The sequence below is a fragment of the Hakea prostrata genome, chromosome 9, assembly GCF_041222555.1.
Source record: "Hakea prostrata isolate BN-2017 chromosome 9, UWA_Hpros_2, whole genome shotgun sequence".
In the NCBI taxonomy this organism is placed as follows: Eukaryota; Viridiplantae; Streptophyta; class Magnoliopsida; order Proteales; family Proteaceae; genus Hakea; species Hakea prostrata.
In genome coordinates, this window is record NC_142608.1 from 2334152 (window position 1) to 2360207 (window position 26056).

At 37.9% G+C, this 26056-nt stretch overlaps 2 protein-coding genes across 4 annotated transcripts; one reads left to right on the top strand and one right to left on the bottom strand.

Annotated features, from left to right (window-relative positions):
- The first annotated feature begins 931 nt into the window (after positions 1–931).
- Positions 932–12420, top strand: LOC149004006 (LL-diaminopimelate aminotransferase, chloroplastic-like). The gene is made up of 11 exons (XM_089168325.1): positions 932–1040; positions 1161–1252; positions 1388–1464; positions 2191–2261; positions 3908–4024; positions 7376–7438; positions 7596–7700; positions 7898–7948; positions 10787–11107; positions 11711–11917; positions 11993–12420. The coding sequence occupies exons 2-11, from the start codon at positions 1176–1178 to the stop codon at positions 12284–12286; spliced, it is 1383 nt and encodes a 460-aa protein (XP_089024451.1). The 5' UTR covers positions 932–1040; positions 1161–1175; the 3' UTR covers positions 12287–12420.
- Positions 12421–13836: 1416 nt separating this feature from the next.
- LOC149004007 (Sterile alpha motif (SAM) domain-containing protein) lies at positions 13837–22036 on the bottom strand. 3 transcript variants are annotated; one of them, XM_089168910.1, is made up of 5 exons: positions 21541–22036; positions 21353–21430; positions 15374–15566; positions 14754–14894; positions 13837–14560 (listed from the first exon to the last, which is right to left on the bottom strand). In XM_089168910.1, the coding sequence occupies exons 2-4, from the start codon at positions 21404–21406 to the stop codon at positions 14764–14766; spliced, it is 378 nt and encodes a 125-aa protein (XP_089025036.1). In that variant the 5' UTR covers positions 21407–21430; positions 21541–22036; the 3' UTR covers positions 13837–14560; positions 14754–14763. The 3 variants fall into 3 exon arrangements, with proteins under 3 accessions (XP_089025036.1, XP_089025038.1, XP_089025035.1); XM_089168912.1 differs by lacking the exon at positions 13837–14560 and having other exon boundaries at positions 14576–14894; positions 21560–22036; XM_089168909.1 differs by lacking the exon at positions 13837–14560 and having other exon boundaries at positions 14577–14894; positions 21541–22035.
- Positions 22037–26056: the final 4020 nt, after the last annotated feature.

Here is a 26056-nt window from a genome sequence, read left to right on the forward strand (position 1 = left end):
TGTGTCAAAAGCACATCTATAATTTCCTCAATTTCAATGACTATGATCTTACTTCGAATATCTTACCCAATTCTTTTAGTAACTTTATATTAAAGAATGAGACTATTGTATATAAGTGACCTCTCTGCTCAAGGTACCGATAAGGAATTGTATGTAATCCCATTTCTCCTTTTCTTGTGCAGTTTCTCTTTTAGCCACAGAAACAGCTAAAAATTTGTAAAATAATCCGGTTCAAAAGTAGTCTACCATTTATGAAAATGGGATGAATCGGCAATTTGGAACAGCTTTTCCTAAGACACCAAATTCAAGCTTTTTCTTACCAAAAAAATAATAATAATAAAATAAAAATCCGACATTGAATATAATGAGAGGATTCTCATTTTTTATTTTTGGTGCTTTCCAAACACGGGTATAAAGTAGGGGTGTAAATGGATAACCGAAATCCACTTTCGAATTTGCATCCTCATCCGTCCGATAAAATTATCCGATTAAGTTACTTATTGAGATTTATTATTCTTATTTTTATAAATTTTACCTATGATTTGTGACTATTTTTCTAGATTTTCTACTAAAATAGTTATCAAAATTGTTAAATTCTTAAATTTTAAACCTAGCCCTCACAAATAAAAAGGTAAAGATGTAAATAAGTAGTCGAAAACTTGTATTCAATCTTTATTTATTGTCCATTTAGAAGAATATACTTAAGAAAATAATTATTCGAACCCGACGTAATCCGCCAGACAATCGATAAGATATTATCCAAATCCGTCCGTATATAATAAGATGTGGATATGAATATCCCTATTTTAAAGGCTAAAACGGTAAAAACGTAATATGATGAAAATGGAAATGAAAAAGTCAAAAACGGACACCTTCAGTCGTTTCACGCGTAGCCTCTACACTTCTCCCTCTGCCTGTACAAATACGGAATACCCAACAGATTCTCCAATTTAGTTTCACAGTTTTTGACACTCCCCATCTCCGCTCAGCAAGCGCTTCAGGGCTTCCGGCGGCGCTTTGCTTACATAGAATCTGCAAAAGTGATCCTTTAAACTCGAATAAGCTCTTTCAATTGTATTACTAGTAAAGCATTTTTTAGTTCATTTGTTTTTTCTTGATTGAATTCTTTTCGCTCATGAGAAGGTTTACTGTTGTTGTAGGAATCACCAGCGAAAATGTCTTTGATGCAGCTTTCATCTTCGATGTCTTCGTCTTCGTCTTCCTTCCTAGGTCAAGGCAGCATAAGTTCCAGGTTCTTATCCGATTTGATCGTTCTCAAAGGAGGAGTACCCAGCTCTTCTTACACTAGATTTGTTTTATTTTTTTTTCTCTCATTTTGGAAACACTGAGGACATTTATTCACCTTTTTTTTTTTTTGTAAATGCAGAACTCAAAATAACTCATTTCGTGTGAAAAAGATTGGGACTTGCGTATGCGTTGCGACTCCGACGACTGAGAAGAGTGGTATGTCTCTCACTGTTTCACCCGTTAATTCTTTTCAAAAATTTCAATTGTTTCTATGGAATTCGGTGTATATCTTTTGAAGTCAAATAACTTCGAGTTCCCCAAGTAGCTAAAGCTTCTTCTTAACAGCTCTATAAATTTTACATAAGCTGGTCATCTACTCTAGCTTAAGATGCCTGTGTCTCACCGATGAGTTCTGATATCGGCTTACGGCCACATGTGAGGCAATGAATCGCAGCTGCACCTTCTGCATTCTTGCATCATACGGTCATTCAAGAACTTCCGATCGCAGAGAAATTCTTACTAAATGAAAATATTTGTTTCGTAGCAGTTAATTAGTGAATACCTTATCTTTCATTCAAGAATCAAAATTCTTAGTTTTTTGCCATTTATGCCAAATTTTAAATTGTAAATCATAAAGTGTGGTAAATTTTTATGGCATTTTTTTCAGATGATAATTCAATCCTTTGTAGTAATGATACACCAAATGCTATGTTTTGGGTTTTGACTCTGTTTCTCTTTATAGAATGGATTGACCTCTTTGATAAACAGTGGGCATTCTTCTGAAAATTTGCTCTTTGAGTTACTGTTTCCATTTGGCCTCTTTTAAGAATTTATGTTGTTCAATCTGAGTGTGTATGTGTGTGTGTGTGTCTCTCTCTCTTGTATATGTATAATATTACTTTATTATGTGATATACCAACCATGGTGCTGTTTGTTGTGAAGAAACTTACAAGACAAAGGTCTCTCGCAATGCTAACATGGGAAAACTTCAAGCTGGTTATCTATTCCCCGAGGTTTGTGACTAGCACTTATGGCTAGAATTGTTTTGATGTTTCATTGTATTGATTGCTGGATGCCATTTACTTGAATTTGATCCCGAGGATGCTGCTAAGTGGGACTGCATACCTTATTCTGAAATTCTTGGGTGGGTTCCTTGATTTACTATAACCTCTAGGTGGACAGAGAAGTCTATCATATGTTAATATGGAATACTTTCTCAAGTAGACTTGGGAAACATGATATTTCGAGATTGAAGAATGAAGCTTAATTTATTTAATCTGGGAATCTACAGTAAAAGCTTAGGTTTCTTTCGGACCTCTGAGCACAGTGCGAGTAAAGCAATATTGCATACTCCTCATAGAAATAATCTTACAAATTGATAGAATCATAGAATGCTTCCTGTTTGCTTGTTAGGTGGCCATACTGTTGCATCCTGAAGGCAATAGTACTCATATTTGTCCCTACCCAATAGTTTGGCTTTTTGAGTTAGATTTTGAAATTTTGTTTTAACGATTTCTTTTTCAAAACTAGGTAGAAAATAGAGAATAAGAGGTTTTGTCTAGTGTACTGGAAAATAAACTATATAACACCAGGATGCAGCTGAAAGCTCCCATTCCAGTGAAGAAGTTAACTCTTCAATCTTATATTTCTGTGTATGACCATGAAATTTCTCTATTGTGGTTAGGAAGTGAATCCAGATACCAACACTGGCAATATAAAGGCTGCTTTCAACACTAATCTGATTTTCTAGGGGTAATACTTCTGGTAAGCAGTTTGTTGATTTTTATAGTAGATGCATACTGGGCCTAAGTACCCCCCCCCGCTCCAATGTAATAATAATAATAATGATAACAACAATACTGTAGCTCAAAGCAAAGAGATTCGGTATAATGACAACTCAAAAATCATTTTAGGCTGTTCTGTTTCTGACACAATTATGAGTGAATTGCTCTGTGGAATCAGAAGCCCCTATGGGAAACCTGGAAAAGTGATTCATAATGTGTCCTTGCACCATCTTTGTGTTTCCTTTTTGTTTGTATATTTGTTGTTTGTCAACAATCGGGTGGGATAGCATTTTCACTTTTCATTTTATTTTTGTTTTATTTATCATTATTATTTTTTGAGCAAATTGCATTGGCATCCCAAAATGGAGGCTTTAAAGCATTGACACCCCACTTTTTGTTTGAAAAACACAAACACCCCAATTCATTAAACACATAAGTTCATTATGTTAGTAAAATAGTTAACCCAGTGTTTATTTTTCTTTAATTCCAAAAATGCCCTTATCAAAATCTGATGGGGAAAAAAAAAAAATCCAACAACAATGTCTTCATCAAATCACCTTCGTAGGCGGAAGAATGCCTTTTCTTTTCTATTTTTTTTGGGTAAATGAGAATAAGATTTCTTGGAAGGGTATAATAGTCTTTGCAATAATATAACTAACCATTCTAACAGAATAGGTCCTACGTGTTTATCAAACAAAAAGTGGGGTGTCAGTGCTTTAAAGCCTCCATTTTGGGGTGCTAGTACAATTTGCTCTTATTTTTTTTGGGAAGTCTCCTTATTCATAATACCAGGCACTTTTTGTTGATATACTCTTTATGTAGGTTCCATTTATTATTGTTTACTTCTTGTATTTTTATTCTTCTCCTGAAATCAGGTTGCTAGAAGAAAGGCACAACACATGCAAAAGTACCCCAACATACAGGTCATAAGCCTTGGAATTGGTGACACAACAGAGCCTATTCCACAGCTTATAACATCAGCTATGGCAAAGGTAATGCTTAACCTTTTCACTCTCTTTCTCTTTCCCTGACTCTCAGTTTTAGTGTGAGGATTATGAGGGTAGAAGTATCGTAATACAGATTCCTTATTTAATATACATTCATAAAATTCATCTTCATAATTTATTCTATTATATAGAGATTAGGCCTTGGTGCAACAGTGAGGTTGCTCTACTGTAACCAAGTGGATAAGCATTAGTCTGGAAATAGCCTCTCCAGAACAGGAATAAGGCTGCCTATGTTATGGTCCTCCACAAACCCCACAGTGGTCGGACTGAGCCTCATGCACTGGGTATACCCTTTTAGCTAATTTTATCTCTTCCATTGCAAATTGCAACATTCCCTTTTTCTTCTTCCACAGGAGGCATGGTAAGTTCCTGTGGTCCTCCCCAGCACCCCATCTCGGTTGGTGGCTCCTAAAATAACTAAGCCCTCTTCTTGGGGCCTTTTAAGCAATAGCCTTTTTAGTTTTTATCTTAAGGCGTTTACCCTTCCTTTGTAGTAAAATTTTCATCAAGAGCATCTTCTTGCAAACTCTTTATGAATGACTTAAGCACAGTGACTCACCTTATTTCTTAACATATTTTTTATTTGCTTTTGTATTTTCCCTACATGTCTGTAAGGAAGAAGGCTTGAGTACAAAGATTCAAGCTATCTTGATCTGGGAAGGAATGAATGGTAAGCTTGCCATTTCCTAGAAATAGAAAAAGAAGAGCCCTATTTACCAGGAGAGGCTTCTCCTGACCAGCAGTCTTCTCAACCTCTAGTCGACTGCCATGGGTTGTAATGGGGGGTAGAATAGAGAAGAAAGAAGGATAAAGAAGATAGGGGGAAGAAGGGGAAAACTGAGAAAAATCAGCTTGTAGCAGGGGAAGAGGGAGAAGAAGACTCATAAGAAAATGGGAAAAAGAAAGGGGGGGGGGGGGGAAGGAGCAAACTTACAGACAATACTCCATCTTTGATTCAATCTTTCAATATTCTTTATTAAGCTGAATACAAGCATTTATATAAATAATAAAAGAAACATATTCCAATAAAGCAGCAGCGGTTGAACTAAAAATTATTCCTACATGACCTACCCAAACTAAAGTTCAACTTACATAATTATTGCAAATGAATAAATAACAAAATCCTATACAGAAAGCAAGTCAGCTTGACTAAAGCTTGACTAAATCAGAGAAAAAGGCAAAGGAAGGTGAGGCCGTTGATCGAGATTGCAACAAACTCAACAGCTCCAGATGTCAATCCTCGAATTCTCAAATCCATCAAATTGGTTGTTTGTTCCTCCAATGCCGAACTGAGACTCTCTATTGAAACCCTAATAATATCTTGAAAACTCTCATGCAGAACTGCATCTCCGATTTTATCTCGTTGCAAGCCGGCCTTGGGGCCCATCAACTATGAATAATAATCTCCTAGATCACTGTTCCCGTTACTATAGCATGAAGAGTAACTGGTTGTGCTGCATCAGGTTACCCTTAGGTGAATTCTGCTCTTCTTTCAAGAAAGGGGCTAAAGGCTAAGGTACTCTTCTCTGGTCTCTTGCTTAAAAAACTACAGCCTCCTCCCCTGTCGTGTCCTTTGAAAAATGGATGAAACTGCAGAATAGCTCTTATCAGATTACTAAATAATATCTCCATATTTATCTTCTAACTCAATGGATCTTGAGGAAAAAGGGTTTTTGATATACTCATCAACCGATATAGTCTATTTGAAGCCATCTTCACCATTCCTCCTGTTGGTTCCAAGTTATGGAAGATGGAACTCAAAAAAGACAATAATTTGAGCTGCATCAGACTTTGTGGGCTCTCCTCCCTTCACATTGTCTCATACTTCGTGAAATAATTCATGCATGATTATTGCTGGGCAGCATGATCAACTTGGTAGGGATTAAACCCTTCATTTTTCTATTAATCTGGATGGTGAATGATTATCAGGGTCTCCTTTACCCTTCTCTACAGATGGGCTATTCTATTTCTGTGGATATGGTAGAGGGGTGCCCTTAACATTTGTAAGCGCTTCCAACACATGGGTTCACAACTAGGATCCTTGAGGCTAGCGTATTGAAGAGCCAAGGAGCAGTCCGTAATCTAAGGAGACTAGTCCACTGACTTAACGTCGGCATGCATCTCGGGTGATTTTGAGACCTCTCTTTCACAAGCCGATCTCCCAGATGCCTTATTAGGCTAACCCTCCTTTCCATCTCTCTAGTCTTCCTAAGACCCTAGTTGATCTCCTATCCGATCAACAAAGTATTGATCTGGAAAGATATTGATAAATTACATAAAATTGTTGTCCAAATCACCGGGCTCAACAGCTTTTCATCTTAGAAATTCTTATTGGACTAGAGTGTCAATATGATATTGGCGTAGGTTTTACCAAAGAAACGAATCACTTTTTGGTCTGTCTCATTTGGGGTTCCCCATTGGCAACAACCACGGCAGTAGTTCCAGAACTTCTGGGCTGGAAGAGAGTGGTCTACAGTCAGCTCAACCACTTGAGAGGGTGTAAGTCAAGGGTGGTCATAGAGGTCTATACATCAGTTTGATGTTAAAATTACTTTTCTCCATGGCTCTCTCAATGATGAAGTGTATATGCAGCAAACACCTAGGGCCATCAACCTGTATAGTAGGGTTTGGGGCAGATCAATTGTGCCTTACCCTGCTTCCAGAGAGGCTGTTTCCAAAACTTGAACCCATTCAGCAAGTGAGCACTTGAATTGAAATGTGATTCATTTGTATGGTTGGTTTCTTCATCTTAATCCCCTGTTTATCTCTCTTTCTCTCTGTTACTTCTATTTTTAGTTTGTTCTTCCTTTACTGGATTTTCAACAAAAATATTTATTTATCATCACATGTTTCAGTTTGGTCCACTTTATCATTAGTTGTTTAGACTCTAGACGTAGGTTTGTGTAGCATGCATATAATAGTTTAAACTTCAAAGGATAATTAGGTAATCTTAATTGATGCCTGCATATGAATTACATTTCAAACATCATCTATTATTTATTTTCCTTTGTTACTGTTTTATATAATAATAATATTTAGAAATTGTATTTAAATTATGCAATTTGGATTTGTCATGGAAAATCATGTTTGAACGCACAAAACTTTTCAAACAGTTATATCCACCATTTAGGATCAATTGATGTTTGATCAAAAGATTGCATTGGACAAGTTATGCCTTGAGAATGAATGTTTTTTTTTTTTGGTTTTGCTTCTATCTAGTTTCCCCTGGATTGTGAAAAATAACACACAACATGCTCCCCTTGAACTATTTCATCTGGTTTATAGATGCAGTACAGGTTCTCTGATTTTCTATTTAACTTATTTTGAATTTGGCAGAAAGCACTGGAGCTGTCAACTTTAGAGGGTTACAGCGGTTATGGAGCTGAACAAGGTGACAGAGTATGTAGCAAGTTTCTTGCAGCTTTCCTGTTTGAAAACTCCAGATCTTATAGTAACCTTTTGGATTATCTGTCCGGTTCACAAAGTTATGCAATTTGTTGTCTATCCTGAGATAATCCTTGAAGGTCAATGGCTAACACCTTGTTTTTCTTTTTAGGAATTAAGGGCTGCAATTGCATCAAACTTTTATGGTGGCCTTGGTATAGAGGAAAGTGATATATTTGTATCAGATGGTGCAAAATGTGACATATCTCGTCTTCAGGTTTGTCTGGGGTCCCTAGTGATGTTAATTTGTCTCTGCAATAGACTTACTTTACATTCAAATTTTACTTGGTAGGCTTGGCTGCATTCACACATCACTGTTGTGCTCTCTGGGATGAGTGGGTTTAGATGGTTCAGTTTATTAAGGAAACTTTCTCTGTCACCTGATCTATACAATTTGATGTTCCTTGCTGACAGATGCTATTTGGCTCTGAAGCAACAGTGGCGGTTCAGGACCCATCATACCCGGTAATGTATTTTCTTGGAATTCATTAATTGGTGACAAGCCTCCAACCCCTGCCCCCCCCCCCCCCCCCCCAAAAAAAAAAAAAGAAAAGAAAAGAAAAGGAAAGGAAAGAAAAAGAAGAAGCTATGTTGCAATTTTTAAGAATGATTTCTTTTGTTAGGTTTTCTGTTTAACTTTTAGTTGTCCTAGGTAGCCATGGTTCTTGGATGTTTTGTCCTCCAAAAACAGGTGCAATAGTGATGAGGGCAGTATCTATACCCTTATCTAAAAAAATTCAATAGAAAGGATGTTTGGATGAACTTGTTGTTGGGGGCCCTAAAGCTTCATGCTTTCTGCCTTTGATCTTCTTGTGTCTGTTTTCTATTTCCCCAAAAATGCTAAATTGCTTCCTGCTTCACTTGTTGCAGCCACAGGTGATGACTAAACCATTCTACCAACATTTATGGATGGTATTGTATTTTTAAGCATCAACAAACTATTTTGCTAAGGTGCAACCCTCTCTTGCACCTCCCCCCGGCCCAAGGAAAAAGATAATTCTTGGGCATTGAAACCTTAAATTTCCGGGTCTTTGCCATTTCTATGACTGACATAGCAGATCAGATCCTCTGGATTAGTCAAGTGTGCAGTTGCATGGCAACATCAGCCTACTCACTTTTTTCCCTGGGTGATTGGGAAGAGAAAAGAGAAGGTGGAGGGGGCATTGCCCAAGGGTTAGATAGTTGCCTGTAATATATTGAACTTGTCTTCTCCCAGCAATGGCCTCCAATATTCTTTGTTTTTTTTACACAAACATGGCCGGACCCCATTTAGTTGGGACAAGGCTTCTTCTTGTTGTTGTAAACATAGCCAAGAAAAACCAACTTTCATCCCTATGCCATGAGACCAAGGATCTAATGGAATTGCTAAACTGTGGGCAGTAAACTCAATTGTCGGTGTCGTGTATCAGAGATTCAGAATTGCTTTCTAAAAGCAATAGTGCCTACTTTGATGCAGGATCAGTGTGGTTTGGTTTGAATTCTGGTTCAAACCATGTAATTGGTCCAAGAGATACTCCAGATCTGGTTTTGTAAATCTGATGAGGTTTATGCATTACATGGGGCCCAGCTGAAGCATCTACATAACTTGTGGCTCCTTGGGTTCCCCATTTTCTGAATCTTGTCTTCAGCAGATCACGGATCTCTTTAGATTGGCTTTTTCCCCCCTAGATTTCTTATCTAGTAACATATTTGATCAGGGGTGGACTCACCTTAGAGTCTTTTCATGTGTAGTCTCTCTTTACTAGTTTCCAGCTTTACTGACTGGGATATGAAACTTCTTCTTAATCTTTCAGTTGCTAGCTGACCCACAATTCGATTAGAACAAAATTCTTAGATTTACTGAAACAACCAAAAACTGCACTCACCCACAAAGAAATAGTGTGGAACCCTATTTGATCTCACCTGAATAACTCCTTCATCTCCTTTTTCTGTGGCACCTTTTTTAGAAGGCTCCCTTCCTTCCAATATTTCCTTCCCATTGATCTTCATCCTCACCTGCTTTCTCTTTCTCTACTATTCTCTTTTTTTTTCAGCAGCATTCCATTGGAACCTCTCTCTCTCTCTCTCTCACCACAAACATGGACACACACATACACATAAAATTAGACGTGCACCCACAAAAATAAACGTAAGGAAAATGTGCTGCTGCACATTCCAACTTTTTTGTGTTGAAACCCTGGAAGATGTATTGTCTTTTTATGTTATAATAAGACATCCATGGACAACAACAAATGACTTCCTAGTTTTTTCAGCTTTCCAGATGTACCATATTAGATAACTACTTTGCAACACAGCATTATCAGGATCAGGAGATCTTGATCTAACCATTAAACTAAATCTAGGACCTTAGAAGGAGGAGCAAGGTTTTAGCTCCACCACTTCATAACTCTCTCGCCGATTGCCGGAGTTCTCAGCCTTCTTGCATCTGGATTTTGTTGAGGGTTCCAGTCTCGATGGCTCCATTGGCGTCGAGGGAAGCCTTGAGGGGTATCGTTGCCGTTCTCTCCAAATCAGTTAAAACTCAAATGTGAACTCATCTCCATTCTCTGTTTCTCCTTCCATCTCCCTCTCCTCTTTCTGTTTTTGGGCTCGGCTTCACATTGTTGAGGGTTATTTTCCTCTTTGGCCTCTTTAGTGTTGGGTGGCATGCTTGAGAGACATAGTTATTGATCTCTCCCTATCAGGTTCGACCTCAAATCAAGATTCTTCTTCTCCCTCTGTTTCTCCTTCTCTTCGCTTCTTGTTTCTGGGGTTCTCTTCAATTTGTCGAGGTTCTAGCCATTGATGGCTTCTCTGGCTTTGGGGGAAAGCATGAGGGCTATCGTTGTTGAACTCTCTGGATTTGTTTGGCATCTAATTTGTTCTCTTCATTCTTCATCTTAATCTTGTGATGCTACCTTCCTTTGCGTCTGTGGTGCTGCTATGTAGGTCCATGTGCTTTGTTACTAGGAAGGCTTCTCATGGCTCTGATCGATCAGGAGACTACGTCGGTTTAGCTAGGCCCCTTTGGTCCACTTCCATGGTTGTTTTCTAGTCTGATTGTATGCTATGGGCCTGTTGTGCTGTTTAACTAGTTTGCTTTTATTGTTGCCCTTGGATGCTTGGCTCCATGCCTCTTAGTTTGCCAGATGCTATGATATCAAAATTGCTTATTTATGGGTAGGAGAACTTCACACATTTTGGGTGCTCTCTGGTGCCTCCATTCTTGTCATGTTGATGCACTTCCTTGTCTGAAGAATTATGTTTGTTGCTGCACTTTAGTGTTTAGTACTTATTAAAATTTTGTAACTGTTATGTTTCCAGGCATATGTAGACTCGAGTGTGATTATGGGCCAGACTGGTCTGTTCCAGAATGATGTTCAGAAGTATCAAAACATTGAATACATGAGGTGCTCTCCTGAGAATGGCTTCTTCCCTGATTTATCAGTTGTTCCTCGAACAGATATCATCTTCTTCTGTTCACCAAACAATCCTACTGGTTATTCTGCGACACGAGAGCAGTTGACAAGGCTGGTACAGTTTGCCAAGGACAATGGATCAATCATAGTCTTTGATTCTGCTTATGCATTGTATGTTTCAGATGATAGTCCTCGGTCTATATTTGAAATTCCTGGAGCAAAGGAGGTAAAATGGAAATTGTTTGCTACACTTCTGTCCCATTGTTGTTTCCTTTTTTCTTGTTGATTTTTTTTTTTTGGGGGGGGGGGGGGGGGGGTGTGTGTGTGTGATGGTCCTAATGGTGTCATCTGCAAGGGAAATGACACCCGTAACATAGAGTAGAATTTGCTGGGGTAGGTTAACCTTTTATCAAGCTTACCTTAAGTGGTAAAGAAAGGTTGAAAAGTCAACCTAATTGTCACTACTCTGCCTTTCAAAATGATTAAAATGGGTTTGTAAAACTTGTGAAAATTTTTCTTGTTGGTACACTACCACTAGGTGCATTCTCCACAATCCACCATCATTGAGATGATTCAAATTCTAATGGTGTATTCCCTGGATGACTCTATATAAGCGCCACTACTTTTGAAGTATTAAATTGTTCAGATTGTTAGATGACTGTATGAGGCTATCCCAATAGGCTTAGACCATGTCTTTCTGTGGAACCCAGGTAGCAGTTATAGATTGCCTTTGTGTTTGTGTGCTGAAGATGCTTTCACCAGTGTTCGCAATCCTTGCTGCTGCCTGATGAAAATTATGGAAACTGAGATCAGAATCAATTTATTACAGGTTGCACTTGAGACTTCATCATTTTCGAAGTTTATTGGTTTCACCGGTGTGCGACTCGGGTGGACTGTAGTTCCTAAAGACCTCTGTTTTTCTGACGGATTTCCTGTTGCTAAGGATTTCAGCCGCATCGTCTGCACTTGCTTCAATGGTGCATCAAATATCCCTCAAGCTGGTGGACTGAAAGCCCTTTCTCCTGAAGGTCTTAAAGTAAGTAACTGTGGTAGTTGTTGCCATTACATCTTAAGGCATCTCTACATTTTGTAATATCTTGCCTTTCTGCAGGAAATGTCTGGTACAATTGGTTACTACAAGGAGAACACCCAAATCATAATGGACACATTTACCTCCCTTGGTTTTAACGTTTATGGAGGGAAAAATGCCCCATATGTCTGGGTCCACTTCCCTGGCCAAAACTCATGGGATGTCTTTGCTGAGATTCTTGAGAAGACCCATGTGGTTACAACGCCTGGCAGTGGTTTTGGTCCAGGAGGTGAGGGCTTCATCAGGGTTAGTGCCTTTGGTCACAGGGGCAATGTTTTGGAAGCCTGTAATAGATTCAAGAAGCTCTACAAGTGAGACCTGTAATTAAAGCAGTTTCTTGGGGTACAACTAATGAACCCTATATTGTTTCTCTGGATAGTTTTCTTCTTTACCTAACATTAATTATTGCTAAACTATTTCTGCATTATTTCATGCCATATTTGATAATATGTACATCTCAAGTATTATTTTGATGAGAGAAGGTGACTTGATCTACTGTCATCATATCAACTCTTGGTAACTTGTTTTTAATTAAATTTAAAAGTAAAATCAAACCTATGGTTATAGATAGAAAGTTCATATCTAATGACACATTGATATGATGGTGTGAAATACAAACCCTTTGCAAGACCAAAAAGCCTTCTTTGTCCCATCTTTATACTCATGACATATTTGTAATTTTTTTCCATCTCAGATATAATTTTTATCTTCCTGAGAAATCCATAGGATGATGATGATACTTCCTTTGTTCTTCAATGTCGGAATATCCTCAGCTAAACGCTGCTAGTTTCAGAAGAGTTGGTTGAAAAAATCACATGGACAAAGCAAAGTGCTGGAAAAAATAACAGGCTGAGATTTAAAGATGGATTTCACATTTGAAAAGTTCAAATTAATTTTTAAATCTTAGCCAAATATTTGGCATAAATGTGTACTGCTAAAATGAAGAAGTGATTCTCTCTAAAGATTGGGTGCTGCATCAGATTTTCCATCATGATTATGTGATTGAAGGAAGGATGGTATCACCAGATGTTTTTGCCCAATCGAGGGCAATAGGATTGACTCTCACTATTAAGAGCCCTAGTTGTCTTCAAGAAATTTTTTGGATGCCACCATTTGCAGGGTAGGTAAAGCTTAATATAGACAGATGCTCCTTGGGTAATCTTGGGAAAGCTAGTGCAAAGGGGGTGTTTAGAGATGAGGCAGCGGCTGTTGTATTTAACTTCAGTATTTTTTTGGGGTTAAAACCAATTTTGAACTTGAAATGGAAGCCTTCATGCAAGGTTTGGAATGGTCAAAAAAGGATGGAGGTGCAGCAGTTATGGGTTGAATGTGATTCAGTAGCTGTGGTGATACTGATACAGCAAAGGAAAATCCCCTTGATCATCCTACAACGATGGAGAGGCTTAGAATCATTCTTAGCTAGCATTGTTTGGAAGATTTCCCATTGTTATAGGGAAAATAATAAGGCTGCTGATTTCTTGACAAACAAGGCTGCCAAATTGGGACATTCAGAGATTAATTTGCCATAGTCAGCATCTTTAAAGTATAAATAAATCTCGAGACATCTGGTCACTCTCGGTTCAGATTCTAATTTCTTTTCTCTTGCTTATCTGTGAGTTCCAACCCGTGAGGTTGGGTGTATTGGTGGCAACTGATGTTGCTGGTATGAGGTTTGGTTCCTTCTTGTATGATTAATATTGTGCTTTTTCTTTTTTAATACAAATGACATTTTTAGCGGAAAAAAAAAAGTGTAATGCTGTGTACAGTAGAAGATGTTTTTCCCAAAATGTTGTCCTTTGCTCCAAAAATGGAAAGAATAGTCCGTGATTTATGCTGCTAAATTGTCTGTCAATTAGTCCGCAAGGGCGCAACCCATTAGTTAAACCAAGAAAACAACTTCAGAATCTTACTGAAAGACGATGGCTGCATCCATTTTAGAGGCAAGTAATGGAAAAACTCAAATCATCTTCACTCAAGTCATCTTCATTCCTTTTTTCAGTATCCACTTTTTGATCCTCTTTCAATCCTCTTCAACTTTAGCCTTCCAATGAACCACATTAAATCCTTGGTTTCATACTTTCATGCAGGACTAATTTTGTTGTTTTTGGATTTCTACTATTTCGTTATTGTACATATCATCCTCACGACCCTCTCTACTTCTTGACTATGTACCACCCAATACAAACGGTGAAGCTCTCTCCTTCCATGCAGCCATTGGGTCAGCATGGGAGATTTCAACACATGATTCTCTCAAGTTTCTTTTAGACCATCTCTCATGGTTCTACTGTTGCACATAATTTTTGGCAAACACACACAACCAGGACATGACCTGATGGTTTTGTTCAGATCCAGAATCCAACCTGTCTGCCCAGACTACTCTTCCGAACCATAATACAACCAACTTGGTTGCAGTGCTTACTGGATCATCTAGTACAGCAAAGTCCAGCATTCAGTGTTCTACTACGACATGCATTAATCATTGAGAACATAATTACAATTATATGAGTTTTCAGATGTTTCTTTAAGGTCAACGGCAACATCAGAAATACATCCTTCACTCCCAGACTTTTCTTCCATCACCTAGCAGCACTGAATAATCACAAGTGAACAACTAAGAAAACAAAATAAGAGGTATAAGAAGTAGATTTCTATTACTGACAAGTAGTTCCTAATTTTGCAAACATCTTGAGTTCTTGCCCCAAACTTCATTGCTTTTCTCAAGGGGAGAAAAAAAAAGGACTTCAAAACAGAACGAGATGAAATTGAATACGTAGTTACATACAAGTAATACATCATGGTTCTAGCTTTAAGGAAACAACTCGAGAGTGTCTGTTGCGCTTTGCTGCTTTTATGAAGATAATCGAAAGGCACGATGGAGCCCACCATGGCCGACGGACCTCTTGCTCCCCTTTCAAGCAAGCCACTGCGGATAAACATTTGACATTAAGCAGGAGAGTTGAGACACTAACACATACCAGGGGATAGAATTTCGTCCTAGGTAAGGAACACAAATGGACTCATACAGGTATTCTGAAGTTTTACATCTTCCTTCACCACAGTTTTGACAAAACTCATATGACAGGTCATCAAGTTTCATACTGGACCTTTCATCATTTGATGGAAAATGATAAAAATCCCATTTAATATGATAGATTTTCCTAAATAATATAATTCAGAACTCTTTCTCAAAGGAGAAGGTTTAAATGCACCAGTGGCTTCATATCTAAAATGACAGAAGGCTTAAAGCTGATATGAACTTAGCCAGGGACCATATAATGATCTGGTTAATGGTACAGGGTACCGTTATCCCAATAGCTGAATGCATACCATGGTTCTTTAGAACCCTATGTGAGTGTGTATGTGCTTATGCAGAGAGAGAGAGAGAGAGAGAGAGAGAGGAACCCTTAATGCGTCTAAGCTCTTTGCACAGTGTGATAAAGTCTCCCCATTTCATGTGGCATCGCCTTATAAACCTGAGAATCTGCTCAGTTGTGAACATGGACAAGCTCTCCAAGTATTCTCCATTGACACCGTTTTCTTCAAAAACTTGACGATAACTTCCAAGATTTATCTCTTCCAACCACAACCCAACATCCTGAAAAACACTTTGGATCATTATATTAAAATTTCAGTTTCACAATCCTAACAATAATATTAACATAATGCGTAGATAGGTATTTATGTTTTAGTTGCTATGGTCTCTACAATAGTCACTAGTCCTCTCAACAAGTACAACCTTACTGAGCAATATCCCACCCCCACTTTTTGCATGGAAGTGTTCTTTATCCAGCCAAGGCCAGCAGTCCAGGTGGTTGAATGTATAGCCTCTTTCCTCATTGACCAGCTCTTCCCGCCATCAACCATGCAAGCCTTCAGTTTAAATTTTAATCCACCCCCTCTTCAGCCTATTTTTAGTCTTGATGCAGGACAAGAGTAGAGTCGAACATGACAAATCATGTGTTATTGCTTAATTGAAGAAACAGAAACTCTAAGCCCATGCTTGTTTCTGGGTAAAACCCATGCAGAAGGAAAACACACAGGAATAATCAACATAAAAAAGTGGGGATATTTACTTGAAAGCTATCATTTTAGATGCCTTTTACCTAGAAACAACCGGAGACTGACCCAACCCACTTCACCCCCACCCTCAAGAAAAAATCTTTTACGGGTTGTGGGGGAGGAAAATCCTCCCTAATAATCATGATAGTTTGTCAATAAATGGATCTAAGTACCACAAACAAATCAGATCTACATTCATAAGAATAACGTAGACAATCAGGCTAGAAGCTGAGAAAATTGTGACATCCAGATATGCATCAAGCACCTATTTTAAGTGGTGGTTGCCCTACCCAGACACTCCAGATATGCATTAAGCACCTATTTTAAGTGGTGGTTGCCCTACCCAGACACTGCAGAAGTAGGAACTCATATGACCAAAAAGGAGTTTCTGGTGTCCATGAAACAATGTATATGCACCAAATCCTGAAACATAAAGTGGTATGGCACTTGCAGGGGTTTCAATCGAATTATAGGTTTTTAAGTACACTGTTTAGCCAATGCAATATTGCATCAGTTCAGAAGTACCACCATGGCTAGGATGGCAACCATTCCAGACAGTATGGTTAGGAGGCTAATTTGAACTGATAAAAAATATTATTGGGCAATTGGAAGGCTCAGTTTGGTGGGAGGGGTTTCTGGTGTGCTTGGGATGAGACCAGAGAAAGTGAAAACACACTCACTCGGATACATGCCTTAGCACAGCCACTGTAATAGGGCCATGTTCAGAAAGACTCCAAATTGCTACCCCTACTTGCAGTTGCCCAACAGCAAGGAAACCTAATACAGTTAAACAAACAGTTACCTATATCTCACTCTCCCTCCCTCTTCCACCCCTTCTTTTTCAGTTAGATCCCAATAAGCTGCAAATATGCAGACAGGAAACAAAACAAAATGTGAGATAAGAGATGTTTAGAATACTCCAGACAGAAATTAATCTGGACAACAACAACAACAAGAAGAAGCCTCACATCAACTATAATAGGGTTGACTACATGGATTTTTGCCTTCCAATAAGCTCTTTTTGAGGCCATACCAAATACAAGGCTTAAGCTATCATATCCTTTCTCCCCACTTCTCTTTAGGTTATCTTAGTCTGTTCCTCGTTCTTCTAATTCCTTCAATTACTTCTCCATACAAGGGCATTTACAGGCCTCCGTTGAACATGGTTGTACCACTTCAAATGACTTTCTTGTAACTTATCATTTAATGGAGCTACACCAAGACCATGTATAATATGATCATTCCTTATCTTATCTTTCCTAGTTTTGCCACTCATCCATCTTATCCTTCCTAGTGATTTATTTTTAATCTCAACTACTACTTCGCCTATCAAAATAACCACATCCTCATTATAGAAAAAGAGTAAGATCAAATAAATAGAACTTCTGAAACAGATCCTCAGCTATAATTTTTGTTCCACTTGAATCTATTTCATTGAAATAAAAAGTCCAAATCAAGTGTACAAGGTTCCTCTGTTTATCTGGATCTGGGGAGAGTCAAATGTATGCAGCCTTACCTTAGTTACCAGGACTTGAACCCATGACCAAATGTTCAGCAGGTGATCACTTGACCAATGAGCCAAGCAAGACCTTCTGAAACAGAAATCACCCCCTAAGATTGAGACAGATTAATACCAAACCAAGCCTTAGAACTCCTATATCCTTAGGCTTATATAGTACTATTAGTTTTTTTCCTTTTCTTGGAAGTTTCTAATTGTCTCTTACTTATAAAGCAATAGATATGAAGGGCGGGCCTGGCGCAATGGTGGAGTCTCTCCATTGTGCGCTGGAGGTCGCGGGTTCGAATCAACCTCTCTGCAAAGCTGGGGTAAGGCTGCCTAGAAAGTCCCTTCCCCAGACCCCACAGTGTGGGAGCTTCGGCACTGGGTACGCCCCTTTTTTATAAAGCAATAGATATGCAACATCCTCAGAGACCCATACCAACAATTTTAGTAGAAGCATTGAATTGCTTCTGAGCATTTAATCTCTTTGTCAAATTGAGTGGCAACAGAGTTGAGAGGCCTGGCTGTGAGACAAAATCCTCTAGGTCTAAGAGAGCTTCTCACCAAATCTCCTTATCTCCCTTTACCTGCAGTTTTCTTATCCCCTTATTCTCATTTTCTTCTAGATCCAATGAAACCATAGTCTTAATTTGCGTCTACAACCTGAATCTATCCCTCAATCAACAATAAAAATCACCACTACTGTTTCATCACAAGAAGGACCCTCATCATCTGAAGAGTTTCAGACCTGCCTAGGTGTTGAAGCCGAGTTCATACTTGAATACCTTGCAACCATCAAGGGCGTCCTTCAAACTCTATTCTGAGGACCCAATTGCTACTGCTTAAGAAAGTTCAGACTTAACCTTCTATGTTGGGGACTCCTTTCTATCTCCTTTCATTAGTCATCAGAATTTGCTAAAATTTAGGGGCAGCTTCTCTTCAGACTCATCTCTATTCAACCTTAATTTGGATAAGTTTACAGGTTGTTTTGGTTTGATCCCTACATCATTAGTTACAAATTCTCGTTTCAATACTATTTTGATGTTCTGCTGAAACATTTCATAGATCCTGATGTAGAGCGGTTCTTAGTGAACGTCTTCCATATTAAGTACTGTAACCATTCTCGACGGAAGGCTGTTCCACGACAAGACCACTCTCAATTTCAGGTTATTGTATATAAACACCAAAGTTGATGGAGAAGAAATTAATTCTGTCAACTTTGAGACATTAGTTCCTCATTGCATCTACCAGACACTCATCATTGAACTCAATCGGAGGCAATAATCTTTGGTTTTTGTAACCCGCCTTTGTCATTTCATTTTTCCAACTGGGGTAATTTTATTGTTTTGGGTTTAATATGTTTTTGGAGTTGAACCTGAATCTAGCAGTTTCTGTTGCCACTATTTATTTCTCCAAGTTGAAATGATGTCTCAAAGATCTCAGTTGCAGGGGGAAAAGAGGAAGCACACACAACTCAAAACATAGGCAGCAACCAAAACTTAAGTCATTGTCCTCAATCTATCTCTTGCTCGTATTTAAAATGAAAGTCCAACTCCTCTACTCAAACTGGAACTTCTCTCTCTTACATAACCTACTTGTGAATAAATGACACACATGCACATATATATATATTAGTGGATCAAAAACCAAGGTTGGATCGGTTACTTCTTGGTTTGGAGTTTCAATTTCAGTCATGCTGGTCCAACTTGTTACATCTGTACCATACAGACTACCCGATAAATTAAGGGACCTGTCTTTCATCAAACCCAAGAAATGTACTTCCCCCCAACCTTCTTTTATCTTTGACCACCTTTCACTACCCAAAATGAAAGGAAGGAAACAAACTCTGCAAAAGGTCACATTTGCCCTGAGTCCCATATTCCTGTGGAACAATTTTGTGTCCTCTATCTAAATAAAATCTGCTCACCTGTCAACAGAACAACAGAGAGTGCTACATTGACCTGACTTGCCGGAACAAGATGGATTTACTCCTTGGAAAAAAGGAATTAAGTGATTATCCCAAACACTGGGTACTGAACTTATAGCTTCCCTTGCTTGATTTGAATACCTTTACATGAAAAGAATCCATGTCAAAAGTGAGCCTCCCTAACCTGAATTTTTTTAATCTTGACTTTCCTCTAGCATGTACCTTCAGAGTCTTCCACTGACTGTCCATATAAATGTGTTCGAGATTCAAAGAAAAGCCAATATTTAGCATGACTTTGGAGCAACTGAAAACCTGTCTGTTTAATCTTATCACCGGATTGGATCTTGTGAACAAAGTTGATAATGAAAATGTATCGCTCAAGCACGGGTAAATAATCCATGTTAGACAATTTTTAATTTTCTAGAATAAGGAGCCAAAGACATAGACCTTAGCCAAGACATGACTATTCAATTCCATAAGCAGCCATATTATCCCAAAAAAGACAACCTGAATGGAAGAACAGGGGGATTTTTTGTGGGACCTTAAACCAAATGTCATGGCCAATAAATGGTAGTTTTCATTGTATGAATCATGATATTTACAGATTCATGCGCAAGCATTATTGTTTTCCATTATTATAGGTAATAGATTCTTTGAGACCTCTTCATGAATTCCTAAGTTGATTTTTTGGAAAACTATCATTTTCTCTTGGCTAATACTTTCCAGAACAAACTTGTCAATCCCAAATACCCACCATGTAGGGGCCCAACTTTGTGGAATTGTAGACAGTAAAATTTCAGCCTAGAAAAATTTTGCTATGGTTATAGTAGAGTGCATAGTAGTGGTAGGAGTAAGATAGATATTTTCAGACTGCCTATGGTATTGGATTATCAAAAAAAAAAAAAAGACTGCCTATGGTATTGATAGCAATACTTTAGGGATATTCAGACCATGCATAATAGCAGTAGGAATACTATAGGGCTTTTGGGACTGTGCATGGTAGTAGCAGTATGAGCACCAGAGAGATTTTTGGGACTGTGCATGGTAGATGGAGTACTATAGGTGTGCATGGACATTTATGGGATCCAAGCCAATAAAAGGGATTGAATCATGCTCTTAATTTTGACCAGATGGGCAATCCAAACGGTGCACTATCAATCAAAACAGTCAATTTTGCGACATCATCATTCCACATAGCACAATGGGGATGGGCTGCTTTGATCATAAGTTTATCTGTTTATCCTTTTGTTAATCGTATATGTATGAAATTTCTGATATTTTTTATGCAGTGACTTGGGTTTATCAAGCAAAGGTTGGCATTTCAAATTACTATTAGTACAGTTACCCTTGAGTCCCTAGTTATCATAACTTTCTAAAAAGATAGTTGAGTGGCAATAATTTGATAGGAAGCTAATGCGAATGGATACCATAGCCTTGTCCCTACTGAAAACGAGAATCCCAACCAACCCACCATAGACATAACAATTTTACCCGCTTCAATGGTTAGACTAATCAGGGAAAGCAAATTAGGCCAAATTTCCCTCCTTGATGGTTACTGAAATTCTGAGTTTACAGCTCTTCCGTGAAATAACAACAGTATTAGATGAAGGCAGAACTAGATTAAAAATAGACTTAGCAACCGAGCCAAACAGAACAGTACTGACTTCAGAGTTAAGCACTTTATGAATTATGACTACCCAGATCATAGTAGAATATTATATAAAGCAGAAGATTTAATAAGAAAAGCCCATAACTTGAGATCTCCCCATTTCATAATCGATCCTCATAATCACCTTCTAAGTAATTTCAACGCCATAAGTGAATAATTAAAGAAGATCTGCTTACAAATTGAAAAAAAAGAAAAGAATTGGCAAAAAGGGCATGATGATCATACCTCAACAGTCCATATGAAGAAGTCCAGAGGCTCCGGTGGCCGCCCTTTGTTCATTTCTCGAATCGACTGTCACTTAACCTATAAAGATGAGGTGAAATTGCTTGTTCATATCAGAAATCAGCTCTCAAAGTACAGAGATCAATAATCAATAAAAAATAAAAAAGGGTTCCAAGAAATCAGTGATATACCGTCGGATAACGACTTAACTGAGAAGAATTCTCTGCATTTGAAACGTTTTTCGAGATGGGTTATCCACAAACAAACCAAAAGGAAGAAGACAGTTTCCAACCTTCCTCAGTGCTTCTTGGTCTCCTCTTCTACTCTCTCTCTTCTCTAATGGAGAGAGGCAAAGGGTCCACCGCTTATATTATTAAGGACCATGAAGGAGGTTCTGCCAGCGTCAAGAGTTGCAGTATTAGCGGAATTTGGGGCTTGAGCTGCCGTTAAATATCTGAGTAAGAATTTATTGTGTTATTAAATAAATATTTTTTCATACAAAGTCCATTAATTTGTTGCTGTTTCCGTTTTGCGTGTGCGAAGCTTCTCTTTAACAACTAAAAACGCCGGTTTTATCATCTTGCTTTTGTCATCATCACTTTGCATACGATTCCTCACCAACCCTCTTAGACCAATGCTTGCAGCGACTTATACGATCTTGATTCAACATGCACAAACATTTCTACCTCTCCTGCTCAAGCTTCTGTGCGCCTTGACTAACTTAAAATGTAAAAAAAAATATTTATGGAAAAATTTCTCAACATCTTCATTTTCTTTTGATATCTTAAAATGGTTAAATTAACTTCTATTTTTGTCCATAAAATAATTTCTTTCTCTTTTTATCAAATTTTTTTCTCTTTCTATTATATATGATTAGATGTTTTTCTTTTTTTTATATATTTTATTTTCCCTTGTTTATAGAAGTTTTTTTATTTATATTTTTCCTTTAATAGGTTCTTATATAAGAGGAAGAAATTAAAAAAAAAATCTAATCATATTTAATAAAAAAATAAATACATTTAATAACAATCAATGAATTCCTTAAATTGGGGGTGAAGGGAATAAAAAGATTTCAACAAAAGAGGAAAGAAAATTAAAAAAATACATCTAGATATAAATTCCTATCAAGAACTTTAAAAGGCGACTCAACTAACAACAGACCAATGATTTTACATGGGAAGTTAGAGTTCAAATTATTTTACGGCTATGAGCAAAGTTCCGCCTATATTAATTATATAAGTTCTCCTAATAATGTAGTCGAAGTGTGTGTAAGGTAGCCCAGTTGAACCTCAGGAAAAAAATTACCAAGAGAGAATCAGATGGAAATTGAATATAACATCATTTGGGTTCCTTAATTGCACTCATATAGTGAAGTATGACATCATATACGAGTCCCTTGATGGTGTCCTCTTGCTCTAAATCTAGAGAATCGAATAAAACATGGATGTAGGGATTGAGTTAGGTTAACATCTCCCTTATATATGGAAAATAAATGGACTATGTGATGGATGACCCTAACTCATTTGAACACATTAGACAAAACATGAACATTGAAGTAGATGCATGTATAAATTTTTAGATATGATATGAACCGATTTGTATATTTTCGCATCATAGATTGTCCATCACTATTTTTCTCTCTCAACCATGATTGAAATAAACTTCATCTAGCTATAGAATCGACACACACTCAATGATTGAGCTAGATAAGGGACATGTCTCTTGGGGCTAGATGGCCGCTCACTTGAACGCTGCAGAGGATTTGAATACCAAGATGATACATGTTTTATGATTGCTTTTACACATAGCTACATCTGCAGTTAGCTTTAGAAAACCTAAAGTGGCAGTTGTCTGCATGTTGTACATCCATAAGTTCTCTAGCTATTACTAAATCAACTACCTTCATTGGTTGTAGATTGCATTCGTTAAAGTTTCTCTCATTCCTTGCCCAATTATAAAGACCATAAGAGAAAGGTAGCAGTGCATTCATGTTCTTTCTCAATCGTCGTATACCCCATCATAAAAGTGTGTCCCCTGCTAAATCCATTCGGCCAAAGTATGTGAATTGTTTTGCATTCGAATAGAAAGAGGGGTCCTAAACCATGTGGCTTGTGCAAAAAAAGTAAAAGATCAACACATGATCAATTAATTGGACCTCATTTTCACAAGTAGAACACATTAATTGGTTCTATTCTCATATTTCTCTTTCAAAATGCATCACCACATGCAACACCATCAGCAGTACTTCTCTATAAGAAGTGTTTGATCTAATGCTGCTCTAGTTATCCCCCCTCGATGAAAATGGTTGATGCCTCTCTTAATCATCTTGAATGTTATTTAATAAATGGTAGAGAGTGCCATCTTTACCAACGGGGGTTGGTCCAAGTGGTAAGCAACTTGATCCGCTTAAGCAAGATTTCGATAACTAACCAATCTGGATGCTTCTCAGTTCGGATAAAGTTGGCAGCCAATAATTGTTCAACTTATGCCTCAAGTGATAGGTTGTGCAGGTCGAACTTCCGGCCGCTTGTTTCACGAGCAAGTTCGGTCCCCTGGAGGGGGGTGTGGGTTGTGCAACATCCGGGGAGTCCAAAATCCCCCGAGCTACGGCGGCGGGTGCCGGGTCGGAGGGGAGGCCGCCCCAAAAATTCCCTTGTGGATGTAAAAAATCTCAGCTGGGAGACTCACCCACCACAGCCAGGTGTGCGACTCAGATCGAACACCGAATTAGTCAGGGCAAAGCCTTGAAACTGGGGTTGGTAAATTAAATGGCTTCATAAGCTTATCAAGAAAACCGTAATATCGATTGCAATAACTCTTACATTTATATTCCACCATAGAAGAAGGAAGGAATAAGGGCTGGCATATGGATACATGACAGATGAGCTGGTCTTCTCTCGGGGAACAAAAAGAAGGACCAAAAAAAAGGGAAAAAGAGGAGGTGATTATATTTTCGATAGCACCCACCTCCATCATTAGACACCTGTGATTATTAATATTTACCCATCTACCAAAGCTTTTTGTAGTTTGACTGCTTGGGACCACTTCCATTATAATATTTTTACCTTTAGAAGTAGTAGATAGACAAATGATATGATGTAATTAGGGCTAAAAGAAGAGTTTTATCTTTGCTTATTCTCCTAGGGAGGCGAATAGCATGGTTGACTCTCTAGTCAGGAAGGCGGTCTCTTTGTTCAGTAAGACTAATTGGTCTGTTTCCAACACTTGACTTGTTAAGATTTGTAATTTGGACTATCATGCTTCTTTGGTTTCGAAATGAGAATTGATTTGCCCGGAAAAAAAATAAAATTAGGGCTAAAGAAATCGGTTGACAATCTAGTTTGATCTTATTTATGGTTCGATTCAAATCGGTCAAGAAGAGAAGACACACTTGAGAGAGATGTAATTCATTTCTACAGGTTTGTATGGAATGTTAAAATAGGTGGAGCTCTGGTTAGAACTCAGACAAGGGATACAGATTACGGGCAGGATTTAAAGGTTGTTTAGGTGTCGAATGGCACAAATCTGAAAAGAAGTGGGCGACTTTCACTTTGAATTTAATGAGTCACAACAATTTCTATGAGTGAACTGCAATAATAAAAGAAGTGGAGAGATGTCACATTGTATGGTGACAATGAATTGTGCAAGACAACCCAGGTGGGGTTGTACACCCTTTTAGTTTAGGTGATGGTGATTAGAAAGTGCATCTCTGAAGAAGATGTGGTCCATGCATGCTTTAAGGTCTGACTGATACACAAAGACAAAGTCGATTACATATTGGACATCAACAACGGTTCTCTTCAAGCTGGTTTGTAGAAATTAAGCTCAGGTAGAGATTGTTGAGTTTTAATGTCTTATATTTTGCAGGTCCATATAATTATAATGTGATTATATTTGTGATTAGAACAGTCCTGGGTCAATTACTTGTACAATGATAGAATTGCAATTATATAGAGATTACCGTTTTTTGTTTCTCTATAAATAGTCTTTGTGGAAATAACTTAGACAACAAGAGAAGTAGGTAAATGATAATAATTTGTAAAGTGTAAGAATTGTGAGACTTCGAAAAAATAGTATATCACTCTCTATAAGTTCTTCCAAGAACTCAAGAAGCTAAAAGATGATGCACAGTTTTTCCTTTTTCGCAACAACCATCAACATGAGATGACGAGACTACATAATTTTAATGGTTCATCCCATTCGTTGATTAGGAATCCAGGATCAAGATAAAGACAACAAGAATGTATCAACCCACTAGCCCAACTACTAGAGAACTAGAACAAATGCATGAACCAAACAAATACATGCAGGGATCAAGCCAAAACATAAAATCCACATTGAGTTATGTCATGACAAGGAAAGTTTTGTTTCTCTCTTTGAATTTTTTAAATTGTCAACATCTCAAATATAGATAAGATCACCATCCCTTGTCAATGGCATTGGATGGATCTTTAGTAGCACATAGGCACATATTTTAAGTAGAGAAGTGTTAAGAAAGTAATATGTGCTCTCCCGACTTAAAAGTGATCCAGACTCGCATCTTTTTTAGGTCACGATCTTCTCCTATTCTATATATTCTAATGTCCTCTTGGCCCCACCCGTCTCTCTTTTTATCACATCAAGTCCTAGACTCGAAAGGTATATTCTATTTCTTGACTTTGTACTTCATCCTTATTGACTTACGTTGAATCTAACAAATATGTTGAT

Bases quoted from the DNA above. Each gene is read 5' to 3' on its own strand.
- LOC149004006 (XM_089168325.1), top strand. From the start codon at position 1,176: ATGTCTTTGATGCAGCTTTCATCTTCGATGTCTTCGTCTTCGTCTTCC. The intron at 1,465-2,190 runs GTATGTCTCTCA...TTTGTTGTGAAG, and splicing joins TCCGACGACTGAGAAGAGTG to AAACTTACAAGACAAAGGTC. The intron at 7,701-7,897 runs GTTTGTCTGGGG...CCTTGCTGACAG, and splicing joins GTGACATATCTCGTCTTCAG to ATGCTATTTGGCTCTGAAGC.
- LOC149004007 (XM_089168910.1), bottom strand. From the start codon at position 21,406: ATGAACAAAGGGCGGCCACCGGAGCCTCTGGACTTCTTCATATGGACT. The intron at 15,567-21,352 runs GTATGATCATCA...AGTGTTTTTCAG, and splicing joins TCTTCATATGGACTGTTGAG to GATGTTGGGTTGTGGTTGGA. The intron at 14,895-15,373 runs GTTCCTCTCTCT...GTTTATCCGCAG, and splicing joins AGAGCTTAGACGCATTAAGG to TGGCTTGCTTGAAAGGGGAG.